This window comes from Leucopleurus acutus, assembly GCF_964270905.1.
Source record: "Leucopleurus acutus genome assembly, chromosome: 9".
Taxonomy (NCBI): Eukaryota; Metazoa; Chordata; class Mammalia; order Artiodactyla; family Delphinidae; genus Leucopleurus; species Leucopleurus acutus.
Genome location: NC_139144.1, coordinates 44,920,871 through 44,937,871, shown reverse-complemented (window position 1 = coordinate 44,937,871; position 17,001 = coordinate 44,920,871). Strand labels below are relative to the sequence as shown.

Here is a 17,001-nt window from a genome sequence, read left to right as displayed (position 1 = left end):
CTGTGCCACCAGGGAAGCCCTTGTGTATTTTTAAACTAATACTTTTTAGTAACAAGATGCTTCAGATATTTGTGAATGAATTACGTTTATATTGGAATTTAAGTTAAATGCATTTGAAGTTCATTTTATTAAAACCATCAAAGATGCTTTCCAGATTGAATGATGATAGAAGAGATTTTGCTCCTCTTTTAATGACAAGCTAAATCACTTTTTGTATCCTTTAAGTAACTGGCGCTATGTGTGCATATGCTCCATGGAAATGAACTGTCCTCTTTGGGGAATTGGAAAGTGACTTTAAATAATGTAGATGACTATTTTCTTAAATAGTTAAAATGATATGTTAGATAAATGGGCATTTATATTTTATTTTACTTGAATGAGTTTTAGAGGTTTACATGTGTTTTTAGGTAGTGATGGGTACTATAATATAGCTTGAATTACTGCCTTTGCACAGTGGTGGATTATGAAGATAAGTTTTAGATTTGAATCTGTCTACATTTTTTTCTCTCTTGGCTCAGTTGTAATAATTTCATTCTCCCAAATATTTTTGTTTTTGGCTCAGTATTTTACAGTATTCACCATTATAGCAATTTTACATAGTTATTAAGACTTCTTTCCATACTCCAGTAGGTTTGGATCTCACTATTTTTTCCATGTAACTGATGATATTAATTGAGAAAAGTCTAGAAGATGCTAGTATATGTTTTTGTGTGTGTATACATACACAAATCTATTCACATACACAAGTATATGCTTATGTAAATTTATAAATATTCTCCCCACAACCTCTTCCTTTCTCAGAAATAGCAGCAGTAGCAACAATATCAATCTCTATAATTACTTTCTCTTCTTGATTGGAGGCTCTCTCCATAGGTAATAGCAGATAACTTCCTTGAACTGTGGAAGCCCACTAGTGTTTTAGTGTACTTTATGAAGACTAGCACATTCTCAGTCTAGCTTTTCCAAATAAAATTGGTTCATTTGGAACCGTCAGGCATATCACTTATGCTCCTGACTTTTTATCACTACAGTTCATTTTTATTTCAGAATATACTTTAAGTAATTTTCCATTTTTACTCTGAGCAACTTTGAGACCCAGTACTGGTCGTTGTTGTCATTGTTGTATATGTGTGTATGTGATCTTTTTTTCTAGGATTATTTAAAAATTCAAACATCATTGCTGTTTCTGTATATATATGGCTCTTTTAGGTTCTCAACAACTTTTTTCCTCAACCTTCACATTCTTAATATAAATATACCCTAGAGTTTTAGGTCATAGTGTTTGTGCTCCCAGGAGTAGTTAACTTGTCCTTCTGCCCAAGAAAAGTTGGATTTCTTAAGAACAAACAAAAATGTAAAATAACGGTAACAGGGACTTTCCTGGTGGTCCAGTGGTTAAGACTTCGCCTTCCAACACAGGGGGTGCGGGTTCGATCCCTTGTCGGGGAGCTAAGATCCTACATATCTCGTGGCCAAAAAACCAAAACATAAAAAAAAAAACAAAAAACAACCTGGAAGCAATATTATAACAAATTCAATAAAGACTTTAAAAATGGTCCATATAGTAAACAAATAATGTAACATAACAGTAACAACAATAGTGAAACTTCCCATTCTTTATAATAAATAATCAATTGGTATATTTTTAAGACTCAAAGTCTGATTTTGTAAGAGACTTATATATGTAGCTTATTTACATGTTGAAGGTTCTTTGAAAGATTTATAATTAATGGTAGAAAATAAACTGAATTTTGTTTGTAAAGTAACTGCTTTTGTAGTTTTAGAGACGTAGAAAATTGAAAGATTTTTTTGTTTAATAATTTGTTTCTAGAAAAAAATTGGTCTAATGTTAAATGGGTTTTAAAGTGATAATTAAAATTAAGATAAAGACAACGTTAACATAAGTATCTAACATATGCCCTTCTCTGAAAAGTATGACACCAGCAATATTTAAATTTATACTAGATCCAGGCTATTTTTCTACATTCTCAAAAGTATATAGAACTAATAATTATTGACATTATAAAAAGACATGTTATGAAAAAATATTTGATTTCAATAAAAGAAAAGTTAATATGGTGAAATTTTAAAAATATGCTATAAGTTAACTGTTCACTATGATGATAATTATTCTAATCCTTTATTTGCTGCCTTTATTCAAAGTTGTGGAATTTGTAAGAAGAACCATGATCAGCATCTTCTTTTATTGTGTGATACCTGTAAACTCCATTACCATCTTGGGTGTCTGGACCCTCCTCTTACAAGGATGCCAAGAAAGACCAAAAACAGTTATTGGTAAGTAAAATGGAGAGGATTTAGATGTTAGAACTGCTTTGCTCTTAGTTTCAACAGTGTAAGTGTTATATCATATTGCTTCATATAAAGGTTTCAGTAAGTTTTTAATTGATATTTTTATAATTTTTTCCAATTTTATTGAGATATAATTGACAGTTAAAATTGTGTAGTTTTAAAAATAAACAAATGGGACCTAATGAAACTTAAAAGCTTTTGCACAGCAAAGGAAACCATAAACAAGATGAAAAGAGACAACCCTCAGAATGGGAGAAAACATTTGCAAATGAATCAACTGACAAAGGATTAATCTCCAAAATATACAAGCAGCTCATGCAGCAAAATATCAAAAAAACAAACAACCCAATCCAAAAATGAGCAGAAGACCTAAATAGACATTTCTCCAAAGAAGATATACAGACTGCCAACAAACACATGAAAGAATGCTCAACATCATTAATCATTAGAGAAATGCAAATCAAAACTACAATGTGATATCATCTCACACCGGTCAGAATGGCCATCATCAAAAAGTCTAGAAACAGTAAATGCTGGAGAGGGTGTGGAGAAAAGGGAACCCTCTTGCCCTGTTGGTGGGAATGTAAATTGATACAGCCACTATGGAGAACAGTATGGAGGTTCCTTAAAAAACTAAAAATAGAACTCCCATATGACCCAGCAATCCCACTACTGGGCATATACCCTGAGAAAACCATAATTCAAAAAGAGTCATGTACCACAATGTTCATTGCAGCTCTACTTACAATAGACAGGACATGGAAGCAACCTAAGTGTCCATCAACAGATGAATGGATAAAGAAGATGTGGCACATATATACAATGGAATATTACTCCGCCATAAAAAGAAACGAAATTGAGTTATTTGTAGTGAGGTGGATGGACCTAGAGTCTGTCATACAGAGTGAAGTAAGTCAGAAAAAGAAAAACAAATAGCGTTTGCTAACACATATATATGGAATCTAAGGAAAAAAAAATGGTCATGAAGAACCTAGGGGCAAGACAGGAGTAAAGACACAGACCTACTAGAGAATGGACTTGAGGATATGGGGAGGAGGAAGGGTAAGCTGTGGCAAAGTGAGAGAGTGGCATGGACAGACATACACTACCAAATGTAAAACAGATAGCTAGTGGGAAGCAGCCGCATAGCACAGGGAGATCAGCTCGGTGCTCTGTGACCACCTAGAGGGGTGGGATAGGGAGGGTGGGAGGGAGGGAGATGAAGAGAGAAGAGATATGGGAACATATGTATAACTGATTCACTTTGTTATAAAGCAGAAACTAACACACCATTGTAAAGCAATTATACTCCAATAAAGATGTTAAAAAAAATTGTAGTTTTAAGTTTTACAACCTAATGATTTGATATATATATGTATACATAATGAAATAATCACCACAATCAAGCTAATTAGCATAGTCATCACCTCACATAGTTACCATTTTTTTGTGGTGAGAACATTTCAGACATAAATATTTATTATAGCATTATATGAATAAAGATGTAGCAGTTTTTTGATAAATGAATTTTAAGTTAATTGAGGCTATTTTGGTATCTTAGCAATGGTTTCTTAAAGCATGAATTCTGTTTATAATTCTCTTGCTTTATTATACATTTTTTAAAATGCTTTAATTTTGTTTTGAAATTGAATGAATTTATCAAGAATTTGCCTCCATATTCATGCTTTTATTTGTAATTTAGTATTTTATTTCTAAATTAGTGTCACCGAAGGCTTTACTTCTGGTACTTGTCATTTGTGCTAGTTGTATATTTAAGTTCAGCCATTCTTTGCAAATCTAGAAACATTTAACATATGTTTCTGAATTATTTTTTCATTAACTTAGGCATGTTGAATCACTACAGATGTTTGATAAAAGCTTATGATAGTTATAAGTTTTATGCTTAATTTTAGTCCAAGCAAGAGACAGATGTTCAAATTCTAATAGATTGATTCCATACAGGAAGAATATAGGCCACAGAAAGCTTAGGAATGAACATGACTATTCTTTTTATACAAACTTTATACAAATTCTAGTTTTGGAAAAGACTGGACCCCAGCTTTTTAAATGGTAATCTATACAAAAAGGTGTGTGTTCTTCAAACACATTAAAGCAAGTTTTCTGACCTCATTGTTTTATTTCATAAACCTACCTCTGTTCATTTTATTAAGAAGCTCACATTCTTTCACCATTTTCACATGATTGCTTTTTTATAGTGTTCTTTTATCAGTTTGTCTTGAGCCAGTCATACTGATCAACTCTTTTTCAAATATAGTGGAATGTATTACTTTTGATACGTGTGTGATTTTGAAAGCAGAATTTAAGAGAAACTTGCTGTCACTTATTAGAATGCCTGCAGTGTTAATAAACATCCTATGTGGGTTTCTAAACTGAAAGCCAGTTTGGTAGTCTCCAGGGCCAGGAAGCTTTGTCATGATTTTGGAAGTGCAGATATGCATTTGTCTTCTTAAATGAGGTTATTAATTTGTCTAATCCCACTGTACTTGCAGAGCTTTGTTTTCCAGTGTGTAAGAGTTTCTGGAAGAATATCAGATGAAAGTGCATAGCCTGGGATGTTTTAGTGAAAGCTCCCCCCAGAGAACCTAAATTACTTAGGGTTCTATGCATTAGTTGCAATGTTTTAAAGTAAAAGTAGAAGCTAATATTGCAGCAAAGTGAAGTCTTCACTATCTTGTAGCTTCTAGTGATCAAACTTCCGTTGGCCTCTAAAGTCAACTTAGCTTTGCTTAGCAATTAATTGGATGTATTACTTTTGGAGTAATTTTTGGAGAATATTTTTTTCTTCAGTGCTCTCAAATGTGGGAGGCAGTTTTTACTTTTTGCTTTTCAACATTTCCAGTTTATTTTTGAAATTATATTAAAGATGATAAATATTAAAAAAAACTTCACCTCCTACATACTTTACCATTAACTATGCTTTTTAGTTTATTTAAATCTATTGTATATATATGTATATATATGTTAGAAAAACTGTGTAATGGTGTGCTACTACATCTTTTCCCCATTCTGTGCATGATAGCTTGAAATTGACCACAGGTAGGAGTATTCCTATCACAGAAATTGGCAAAAGCTACAAATTAGGATTTTTGCCCATATTTACCATCACACCGTTGCCTAATTTCTGCTTTAATCTCTACCTTAGTTTTCAGTCTTTTACTTAGGGAAAGAGGTCCTGTTACTGGGTCCTTATTTCATGACTAAGCCCTAGTTTGGGGCTTAAATTTCTACAGAGCCCACTGGTATACATTTCTGATGTCACCAGTTTCTGCTTTTGCTATCTTTATGCTATGCAAGCCTGTGTTAACACCCTTACTGCTATATCCCCCTTATGTGTGCTGCCAGCTAGAATTACTGTGCAGTATGTTGCTTTACTTCTCAAATACCATATTCTGCTTGATAGACTATTCTAAGCAACTAGTCCAGTCAATATTCCAGTCTACTATTCTAAGCAAATAGTCCAGTCTAAGCTGGACTATTCTATCCAGCTCTTTCTTCCAGTATCAGCACTGCTTTCCTGAAGATATTGGTTCTAGATCTGGATGCTTTCTGTTTGGTCCATTCCACAATAGTTCACAGCGCTATGCTGGACTGAGTTAAGACATGTGACAGGAAAGAAGAGATGGTTAAAGCTACAGAAGTAGTTATTGGTGGAGAATAGGGAACTTGAGTGAGTTCATGTTAGATAGACTTTTCAGTGAAATAGAAGTAGTCTTGAGAGGGGAAAGGACCTGGGATGATGATAATGGGGGCTTGAGAAGAGAGGAAATAGTTTGCACCAGGTACTGTGGGAAAAAAATCAGAGATAACTGACTTGCTGAGGCTATATAGCAAGAATGTTCAGTGAATTTGTTTAGTAAGTGTGATTAATTGATTTTTCTCCAGTAATGCTGAGCTGACCAGGAGGAGGAGAGGGGAAAACCCAAGGACTTCTTAGGTTAGATTAGAGATGGGCAAATCAGATGAAGAAGAATATTAGGTGGGTGAGGCATTTGGCAGGGGGTAGAGGGACTAGTAAAGGTGTAATCTAGGCTCTGTTTTGTTTATACCTACTCCCAGTGTTTGAAATGTATTTTGTTTCACTTTTAGTTTATGTTATCTTGGTTTGCTTTTTAAAATATATAATTTTGAACACTACCTTACATTCTTTCTAAGACAAGCCTGGTAAGGTATAAATAAATAGGGTTTGATTCGTTAGAGTAGTTCAAATAGTAAATACTTATTTTAATTTTGGGGTACTAATCTTATGTTTCCACCACCCATCTGATCAGAATTTGTCTTGCATTTTCTAATTATTTAAAGAATATTATGAAGAGTATTACTTGACAGAGAATTGAGTAATATTACTTAAAAAATATTACTCAGCATAATGTCCTCAAGGTCTATCCATGAAAAAAACTGTGGTGTGAAATCTTTGAAGACTGAAAGAGGTAATTTGTAAAGGAAAAAAAAGTAAATCATAAATTATTTATAATATTTGGGAAATAGAGCGTTACTAGATTTATTACGTTTAAAAATTCATGAAATCATTTTTTCTTTTATCCTTTTATTCTCTGGATATACTTTTATTCTTTTAAGACAAAAAGAAAATATGTAGCACAAACTCTTCTATGAAGAATTTTGCAAGTAGTTTTTTCCCATGTTTTTCTTCATAATTTGTCTTCCCTTTCTCCCATTAACTCTTTTTTTTTAATTGAGATATAATTGACATTTAACATTTTATTAGTTTTAGGTGTACAACATAATGATTTGATATAGATGTATTGTGAAGTAATTACCACATTAAGTTTAGTTGACATCCATCACCAAACAATTTTTTTTTCTTGTGATGAGAACTTTTAAGATCTACTTTTTTAGCAACTTTCAAACATACAGTGTAGTATTATTAACTGTACTAACCATACTGTACATTACATCTCAGGACTTATTTATTTTGTAACTGGAAGTCTGTCCCTTTTGACCACCTTTACCCATTTTGCCCACTCCCTCCGCTTGCCTCTGGCAACCACCTGTCCATTCTCTGTGAGTTTGTTTTTAATATTTCACATATAAGTGAGATTATACAGTATTTGCCTTGGACTTATTTCATTTAACATAATGTCCTCAAAGTCCATCCATGTTGTTGCAAATGCCAGGATTTTCTTCTTTTTTATGGCTGAATAATACTCTATTGTATATATAGACCACATTTTCTTTATCTGTTTATCTGTTGATGGACACAGGTTGTTTCCATGCCTTGGCTATTGTAAATAATGATGCAGTGAATATGGGAGTGCAGATATCTTTTCAAGATAGTGATTTCATTTGCTTTGGATAAATACCCAGAAGTGGAATTGCTCATACGATAGTTCCATTTTTAATTTTTTGAGGAATCTCCACACTGCTTTTCAGAGTGGCTGTACCAGTTTACATTCCCAACAGTACATGAGGTTTCCCTTTTTTCCATATCCTCGGCAGCACTTGTTATCCCTTGTCTTTTTTATGACAGTCATTCTAACAGGTTTGAGGTGATATCTCATTGTAGTTTTGATTTGTATTTCCCTGATGTAGTTTTCTATAGGCACCTTTGAAGATTTCCCTCTAAAAAGTGGGGAAAGCATGGGAAAAGGCTTAGAAATAAGAAAAAAAACCTATGGTGTGAAATCTTTGAAGACCGAAAGAGGTAATTTATAAAGGAAAAAAAGTAAATCATAAATTATTTATAATATTTGGGAAATAGAGTGTTACTGGATTTATTATGTTTAAAAATTCATAAAATCTTTTTTTCTTTGCCTTATGCAAATTATATTTTCTATAGATTAAATTAGTATTCTTCCTTGTTTTAGCATTATACAATAAAAATTATTTTACTTTAGTAATTAAGATTTTTAAAACCTTAGGTAATTATTCTGAACATAAGTTATAGTGTAGGGTGCTGGGGATCAAGAAGGTACAGCAAATTGAGGAAAATCTCTTAGTATTTCAGTATGAAGGTAGTGCTTTGGCATAAATTCCTTACCTGAATTTTCATTATTTATACTTAAAAATCCATTTTTAATTCATGGAATTTTTGATTACTTAAGGTTACCTTTAGTACTATGCATAGGAATTATAGATTTTATACATTCTCTTCCCTAATAGAATATATTAAGTAAAAATATACAGGATTAAGGTGAGTTTAGCTAAATTCATAGATAATAGCAGCTTAGTGGTTTATTTTTTTTCTATTTTTTAAATTAATTTATTTTTTAGTGGATTACTAAAAGAAGGCAGGTATGTGTTTTGATATTATGAAGGATAATTATGACTTTCCCCCAATATATGTAATTCCATGGAATTGGACAGGCCATGGCTTTATCCTCAGTTATTATTTCTTAGGCTCTTGTGTACCGGTTAATGTAGCAGAGATGCTTTTTCATATCTTAAAGGCTGTTTATAAGATGAGGACTATAGGGACTTCCCTGGCGGTCCAGTGGTTAAGACATCGCCTTCCAATGCAGGGGCGGGTTCGATCCCTGGTCATGGAGCTAAGATCCCACATGCCTTGTGGCCAAAAAACCAAAACATAAAACAAACAATATTGTAACAAATTCAATAAAGACTTTAGAAATGGTCCATGTCAAACAAAAACAAAAACAAACAAACCAGAAACAATATTGTAAAAAATTCAATAAAGACTGTAGAAATGGTCCATGTCAAAAAAAACAAAACAAAAAAAAAGATGAGGACTATAGAGTTTAAAAGATTGCTGAAAGAGTTGCAGGTAGTGTTTTCATCTGTGTTGGCTTTTTGTACTGCAAGTATCATGTGGCAGTTGTCTTGAAATAGGAATAGATAAATTTCTGTTTGGCAGTTACATTTTGTTTAGATTTTTCTGAGTTGTTCAGTGTTTTGTGGTTTTCAGAGCATAATATTTCTATTATCTGAGTGCTCTAAAGCAAGTTTCTCTGTCACCTAAATGTATTACTTTTGGTGGGGGTGAGAATGAGCATGAGAAGTTGGAGAATGTACTGACAAAGGTTACAGTTACGAAATGAGAAATAGAGGGGAAACAATGGAAATAATGGAAATGAGATGTCCATTTTCCTGGAAATGAGGTTCTCCTCCATCCGCAGGGCTTGCTGTGTTTTGTTATTTATTTGCTTGTTTGTTTTTATTGTAGCGGGCTGTCTTTGTGCTGGGTAACAGCCTGAAGTGTAAACTTGTGGTTTTCTCGTGTCTTTTCTGAGCCTTTCCCTGGGCAAGTGTGGTCATTTAAAATTTTTTCCCATATATGCATTTTCTTTTGAAGGTCCTAGTCTTTAATGTCTGGTTCCCAAAAGGGGAAAAAGAAAAATGAAGGTGGGGGGTAAAGGGTACCAGTCTGCTAAGTCCTGGAAGTCACTTTGGACCAACGGGTGGGGTTTGCAATAATAGGAGGGGTCACCCACCTCTTTGTCTGCCATCATGTGATGAGAAGCAGCAGTCAGTGATCAGAGCACATATCCCCAATATTTGGAGGACAGGGTTCATTTTGTCCAACCTGGCTCCTAAAAGCTGTGACATGCTGCTGCAGGAACATGTGCACAGCTGCCTGCCATGTGGCTTAGGATGGGGGATAGGTAGCTACTACTGTACTAAGAGCTGAAATTGACCAAAATTAACTGTAATTTACCTGTGCCAGCCTTTCCCTGGAAGTTGCAAGCCTTCAGTAGACTTCAGAGTTCCAAAATAGATAAGTCAGACAGACTCTGCTAATGTAATTGTTGTCTAGGTTGAGATTCAGATTCCTATTGCTTTCTATTCTTCCATCTTCCCCCCATATTTTTAAAAACGCTACTTTTTAAAGTTAATTAATTAACTTATTTGCTTATTTTTGGCTGCGTTGGGTCTTCGTTACTGTGCACGGGCTTTCTCTAGTTGGCGGCGAGCGGGGGCTGCTCTCAGTTGTGGTGCGCGGGCTTCTCATTGCGGTGGCTTCTCTTGTTGTGGAGCACGGGCTTGAGGTGTGCGGGCTTTGGTAGTTGTGGCACACGGGCTCGGTGGCTGTGGCTTGCAGGCTCAGTAGTTGTAGCTCACAGGCCTAACTGCTTTGTGGCATGTGGGATCTTCCCGGACCAGGGCATGAACCCGTGTCCCCTGCATTGGCAGGCAGGTTCTTAACCACTGTGCCACCAGGGAAGCCCTAAAAATGCTACTTTAATACATTCTTTTCATAAATAAATTTATATATTTTCTTTTATATGTAGTAAAGGCCGCCAACCAAAATGATCCATTTATTTTTGTTCACTTCTGAGAGTCTGTTTTTACAGAACTTCCTTAGTTGGTATATTCAGTACAGCTTGCTATTAATTAAGATTCAAGGATATTATAGCTGTGACAAGACGTAGAGTCAGGGTCAATGAATACTTTGATTTTCTGGTGTCACAGTGTATGTCACTTGAGGAAAAATCATGATTTCCTAATGGAAACTATCTGGGCTTCTTATGTTGGTTCACTTAAACATGTAGCAGTATTACATGTGTTTTTATTATACTTATTAGGGATACATGGAATTGCTTGATACATTATACTTATTTTTGTTTCTCTTACAAGAATGTATGTGCTTTTCTATATGTATAATCATTGTATACCCTATGGTCACATGTTCCTGTGTATATTTTCATATATTCTAAACATATACCTGAATTTTGTATTTATAGAAAACATAGCTAATGCTGGAAGGTAAAAATAAATGTATGAACTTATATTTTTTTCTTTATGTAGGCAGTGTTCAGAATGTGACCAGGCAGGGAGCAGTGACATGGAAGCAGACATGGCCATGGAAACCTTACCAGATGGGACCAAACGATCAAGGAGGCAGATTAAGGAACCAGTGAAATTTGTTCCACAGGATATGCCTCCAGAACCCAAGAAGATTCCAATAAGAAACACGGTAATTTATTCCCTAGTTATCATAACCATTACAAAATTCTGAGGTCAGAATTTAAGGGGTGAGAAAGACAAAGGGTAAACATATACTCAGTAGCCAATGAAAGAAACATGTATATTGCTATTGGTTATTCTTAAAAGTTTATTTTATATTATGAAATATACCAATCATACATGAGAATGTACAGTTTTTATGTTCAACATAAAGCATAATAATAATGAAGGCCCATTGTGTTCACAAACCCACTTCAAAAATAGAATATTACCAAAGCCTTTGAAGTCACCTTTGAATCCCTCAGTACTCACTTCACCATCCATCTAGCCCAGAGGTCACCACGTTTCTCAACTTTGTATTTTTCATTCACTCCTTTTTTTATACGTATTGATATGTATGTATATATGTATTCATAAATAATACATAGTTTTTCAGGGTTTGAACTTCATATAAATGGAGTCAGACTTTTTTCCTGTTATTTGATACTTTGACCAACGTTATCTTGATTTGATTCACACATGCTGATCTGTGTAATTGTAGTTCATTTATTTTCACTAATATGTAGTTTTTTATTGAAACAATAGATCATTATTAATTTATCTTTTGTTCTATAGTTTGGCAGTTTTGTTGTCTCCATCTTTTTACTTTTATAAACAACTCATTTTTAAATATCTTTCTAAATGTCTCCTGCAGCATGGTAACAGGGAGTTAGGGTATATAGCAAGGCATGGATTTGCTTAGTTATAGGATATCTGCATCTTCAGTTTTGCTAGGTAATTCCAATATTTTCCAAACCAGTTTACACTTATACCAGTAATGAATAAGTGGTATAAGTTTTGCTCCCAAACATGTTTTGTCCAATGTTTTAATGCTTTCCAGTGTGATACATGTAAAATAGTACATGGACATTTTATTTTGCATTTCCCTCAACACTTAGATGACTTAGAGCATGTATTTGTATATTTTTGGTCAGTTGTATTTCCTCTTCTAGGATATGTATGTGCAAGTCTTATTCAGCTTTTCTATCAGGTTGTTAGCCTATTTCTCATTGAAAATTCTTTGAGGTCAGAGTTATTACCAGGTGCCTGGGAGCTCTACCAACCTAAGACTATTTTAAATAAAAGTTTAGCATGTGTGTCTCTTCCATTACATGAGTAGTGTTAATTTCTACTCCAAACCCATGAGGGGTGGCTTGCAGTTATGAATTCTAAGGGGAGACATTTTTCACCTTCTTACCTTGAGCCAAGGCAGGCGCATTTAAAAAATCTGCCTTCCCCTGAGGGAGATGTAAATATGTATTTAGGGTTAGTTATCATCATTCATTTGTTTTATCTGTTTGGTTTTAGAGAGTCTTAATTTTTTTTTCCTTAAACTAACAGTTTTCTCAAAAGTTTTTTTTAATCTGTAGTCTATATTACAATATAATCACTTAAAAGATTTTGTTTAAGAGAAATCACTTAGATTATTTCATTCAGTTTTGTGTTATGGACTCATTTGAAATCAAAGAGGCAAATCTGGGAATTTTTATCTTTTAGATAATTGAAGTAGTTAATTTTGAGTGCTCTAAATTGATCAACTTGAAATAGTTTTATCTATAATTTCTACTAGTTTAAAACATTTTTTAGACTTCACAAATATATTTGGTTTACAGATGAACTAGAGAGCATTTTCCTTCTTTAAATAAGCCTGTTTGTTTCTATTTCTAAAATATTTTCTATAACTGTTTGTTGCTACTATCTGAAGCTATTCTTAAAATCTTAGAGAAAAACTTCTTATGTCTACAAAATTATCCTCTTATGAAACATTTTTTCTAGTTTCTTTATTGTTTAAAGAAATCCTTAGGAACAGTATTATCATTTTTTAACTTTGGAGTTATCATATAGAGGGGAATTTTGTATATATTATAGTGATATTTATGTGCCCATAGTTTAGTATTACTTAAGATAAATGAGGATTCTGTTGTTTTATTGTTTTTCTAATTTACCTGTCTGCTTTTCCAGCCTAGAATTACAAGGAAGCTTTTAAATTTTCTAATTTAGTCCAATTCCTCTCATCTTATTCTTTGTCTCTAGTTTTCTTGTGTTAAAGTTTTGTAGATGTTGGTAGGTAAAAGATGAGAAAGGATGCTATGCCCAGTAATTTTAGGAAATATAGTATGGTTATTTTTTCTTTGGGGGGAATTCAAATGCATATTGAAGCTTTGAGAAATCCTAATGTTTAGAAAAATGATTACTTTTCCTTATTTATCCTTTTTCCTAACTTATTTTATCAAAGAGCACTTTTTTTCAAGACAATATTTTATTGTGGCATAGAGCACCATGAGGTACCATCTTTGGAAATGGTATTCTAGAGGCCACAGATTCCTTGCATCAGAATCACCTGGGGTGTTTGTTGAAATGTAGACTTTGGATTCATCCTAGAGCTAATGAATTAGAATTAGGGGGTTGGGCTAAGCAGATATCTTAGGTGTTAGTCTTATGCAGACTAAAGTCTGAAAGTAACTCTCTAGATAACATTTATGATTATTACTCTTACTCTTCATTCTTCTCTGCCTTTGCTCCATCAGTCTGTACAGCAGTTCAGAAAACTTGTGGTAAGCATATTCAGTTGGTCAGGTAACAGACTGAGGAACTTAAGATTTGAGAGATGTAGAAGAGAATGATCAGTCTCTTGATCTTGATCTTGGCTGAGTTTCTATTGTTACCTTAATTTTTTTTTTATTAAATTTATTTATTTATTTTTTGTTTTGGCTGCATTGGGTCTTCGTTGCTGCCCGTGGGCTTTCTCTAGTTGCAGTGAGTGGGGTCTACTCTTCGTTGCAGTGCACAGGCTTCTCACTGCGGTGCCTTCTCTTGTTGCAGAGCACAGGCTCTAGGCACCGGGCTTCAGTAATTGTGGCTCGCAGGCTCAGTAGTTGTGGCTCGCAGGCTCCAGAGCGCAGGCTCAGTAGTTGTGGCACACGGGCTTAGCTGTTCCGCTTCATGTGGGATCTTCCCAGACCAGGGCTCAAACCCATGTCCCCTGTATTGGCAGGTGGATTCTTAACCACTGCACCACTAAGGAAGTCCCTACCTTAATTTTTTATCGGTCATTTTTGTTTGAGTTGTATTAACATTTTAAAGTTTCTTTTCTTAGCACTCTGTTAATTATGGGAATTCAAGTATATTACTGCCTAATAATAATTTGTCTAGTCAAGTACCTTTCACAATAAATAACTGATTTATCTCTTCCTTTAATTTTTTAATTGTTGTTCCTAGTATCTTCCTACTTACACCTTTTATTTTAGTACATATGTTACATTTTGGGATATTCCATCCTTAAATTCTTTCTAATAGTATTTTTGCTTTTGCTAGTTTTTTGTTTTTCCGGCCATTATTCATCAAAATATAGTTCATTTCACAGTAGTCATAGTATTCTATCTGAATTTTCAAGAAAATTTTACCCTTGTGACATAGGGGATTCATGACAGAACTTAAACTTCAGTTTCTCATTTCAAAGTAATATCTCACTCAGTAAAACTGTTGAAATGATCATCTCTTCTAAAACTTTCCATTTCTGTTAAGTTTGTTATGTTCCCTTGGGTTATAGTGATAGCACAGTTTTTAGAAAAGTAGTTTGGGGTTATTTCATGCTAGTAAAAATGATTTCATCTTGTTTCAGAAATCCATCTTGTGCGATATATGAATTGATACTCTGTTAGAATAATTTTATTTTTAAAAATTCAGACTTTGCAGTATAATTAAGTATATATAGCGCTTTAATCTGTTTTTTTGAAGTCTGTCTCTGTGGGATTGTCCAAGAATCATCAAAAACAAAAAATGATCAGAGCTACTATAGATTGAAGTTCCATTTTTATTGAATATCTTTTCTTACCATCTGTTATTACTTTCTCTCCTTTTATACTTTATATCTTTATGTTTAAAAATAACATCATGGTGGTAGTAAGGGAGTGAAAGGGAGAAGGAAGGGATTCATGTGTTGGAATATTTGAGTAAATCCTGGTATATTACTACTATTAATTTAACATCTTTTAAATCTATATTGCTAATAAATCCAACCATTATTCTCTATTTCTTCCTATTATTTGACCTTTGTGTATTTTACTTCATTACATTTTTCAAAGGTAGGTAAGTCAGAAGTGGATGTGGGGAATTAGTTTACTTTTATATAAGATGGTTTAATAATAATAATACCTAACATTTGCTGAGGACTGATCATATACCAGATACTGTAGTAATCCTCCACCCTACTCCCTCTTTAAAAAAATAAGTTACTTTTAACTTTTCATAACTCCTATATTACTCAAAATGAATCTGAGGCACAGAAACCTTAAGTAATTTACCTGTGATCTTACAGATAGTAAGTGGAATAGGAATTGAACCCAGACAGCCTGAATTAAGAACTAGTGTCTTTTCTGAGGTCTGTAAAAGAGCATTTAGTTGAGGTACAAATGGAGTAGTTATAAAAACATTTGATCATTAGATAGCATAGTTGGGAATGTGATATTCTAATCTTATACCAAAATGGTCATGTGTCGTTCCATACCGTAGTGTTATCTGTGGGAAGCCAGGCATATATCCACTTACTAACTCATGTAACTGAGTTCATTCACATTAAATATTACATTTAACACTCCTTTTCTTTGTACTTTCATTTAGGTATGAACAATTTTCCTTTTCAAGCTTGTGCAAGCGCATTGGCATTAATCTTGTCAGTTACAGTGTAATAGTGTAGAAGTTAATAAAATGTTTGAAGGTTATTTTACCTCGAGGAAACTGGTATTTAAAAAGATCAAAAAGAAAAAAAATTAGAAGCAGCAAATCAATAAGTACACTGACAGCATGTGTATGTATGAACTGCCAGTATATGTTTGTTTTGCTGTTCTCTATTTTGGTTTGCTTTTTTTCCCACCAAATTGAGTACTATGAAACCTGCTGTGGGAAAAAAAGAGTGTATGCTCTTCGTTGAGAGTGAAGTTGGAGAAGTACATGTGGTTTTCTTTACTATTTTTTTTCTTTCCTAACTAGTCTCTCCAAATCTACCTAAAACATTTGGCTTACCACATCTCAGGTTTTTTTGATTAAGCAACAAATATCTTTTTGATTGTTTCACTTGGTTTGATCAGTGTTAAGAGAGATGAGCCCATAGACTCAGTCTCTGTGCTCCAGTGCCGCTTTTATGCCAAACAAGGCTGCTGTTAGAAAAATGGCATCCACTTTTTCCTGCTGACAGGCAGTTGCCATTTATCATGGCCAAAGTGTACAATGGGAGTAGAACACTTCGTTAAACCTTACTATATTTTTATTATTTGGATACTGAGGAAAGTCATTTTTTATTTCATTCTACTCTGATTTCCTTAATAAGGATTTATAGAAATCTGAAGGAATACAGCATATTTTGAGACAGTTGATTTAATATGATATAGATGCTTTTCAAAGTGAATAGTCTCGGTGTTACTTTTTTCTCCTAGATTATTTGTACCCAAAGATCATAAAAAGATTAGCCAGAAAAATTGTTTGAAAAAAATTATAGCACTAAAGATTCAGTATTTTTTTTAAAATGGGGTAAAAGAGCTATTTATCTGTATAAGAAGGAAAATAGTATACTTTCAGAAAATACCCTTCTTAAACAAACATGGAGATTGTCTCTGTTTCACATTTTAATGTTATCATATTGTTAGTTATCAATGTTTTTGAAATTTATCATTCTGAATGTTAGAATTATTTTTAAATTAAGTTTTAACTATAAAAGTAATATGTGAATACTTTTTGTTCTAATAAATTAAAAAT

General features: G+C 33.5%; 1 protein-coding gene across 6 annotated transcripts in view; it reads left to right on the top strand.

Moving 5' to 3' along the window:
* Positions 1-17,001, top strand: part of PHF14 (PHD finger protein 14) — a 200,271-nt gene that overhangs the window by 55,331 nt on the left and 127,939 nt on the right. For all 6 annotated transcript variants that reach the window (XM_082846594.1, XM_082846593.1, XM_082846592.1 and 3 more), the window contains exons 13-14: positions 2,164-2,295; positions 11,053-11,221. In XM_082846594.1, coding sequence (XP_082702720.1) covers positions 2,164-2,295; positions 11,053-11,221 — 301 coding nt within the window. The remainder of the gene's footprint in view (positions 1-2,163; positions 2,296-11,052; positions 11,222-17,001) is intronic.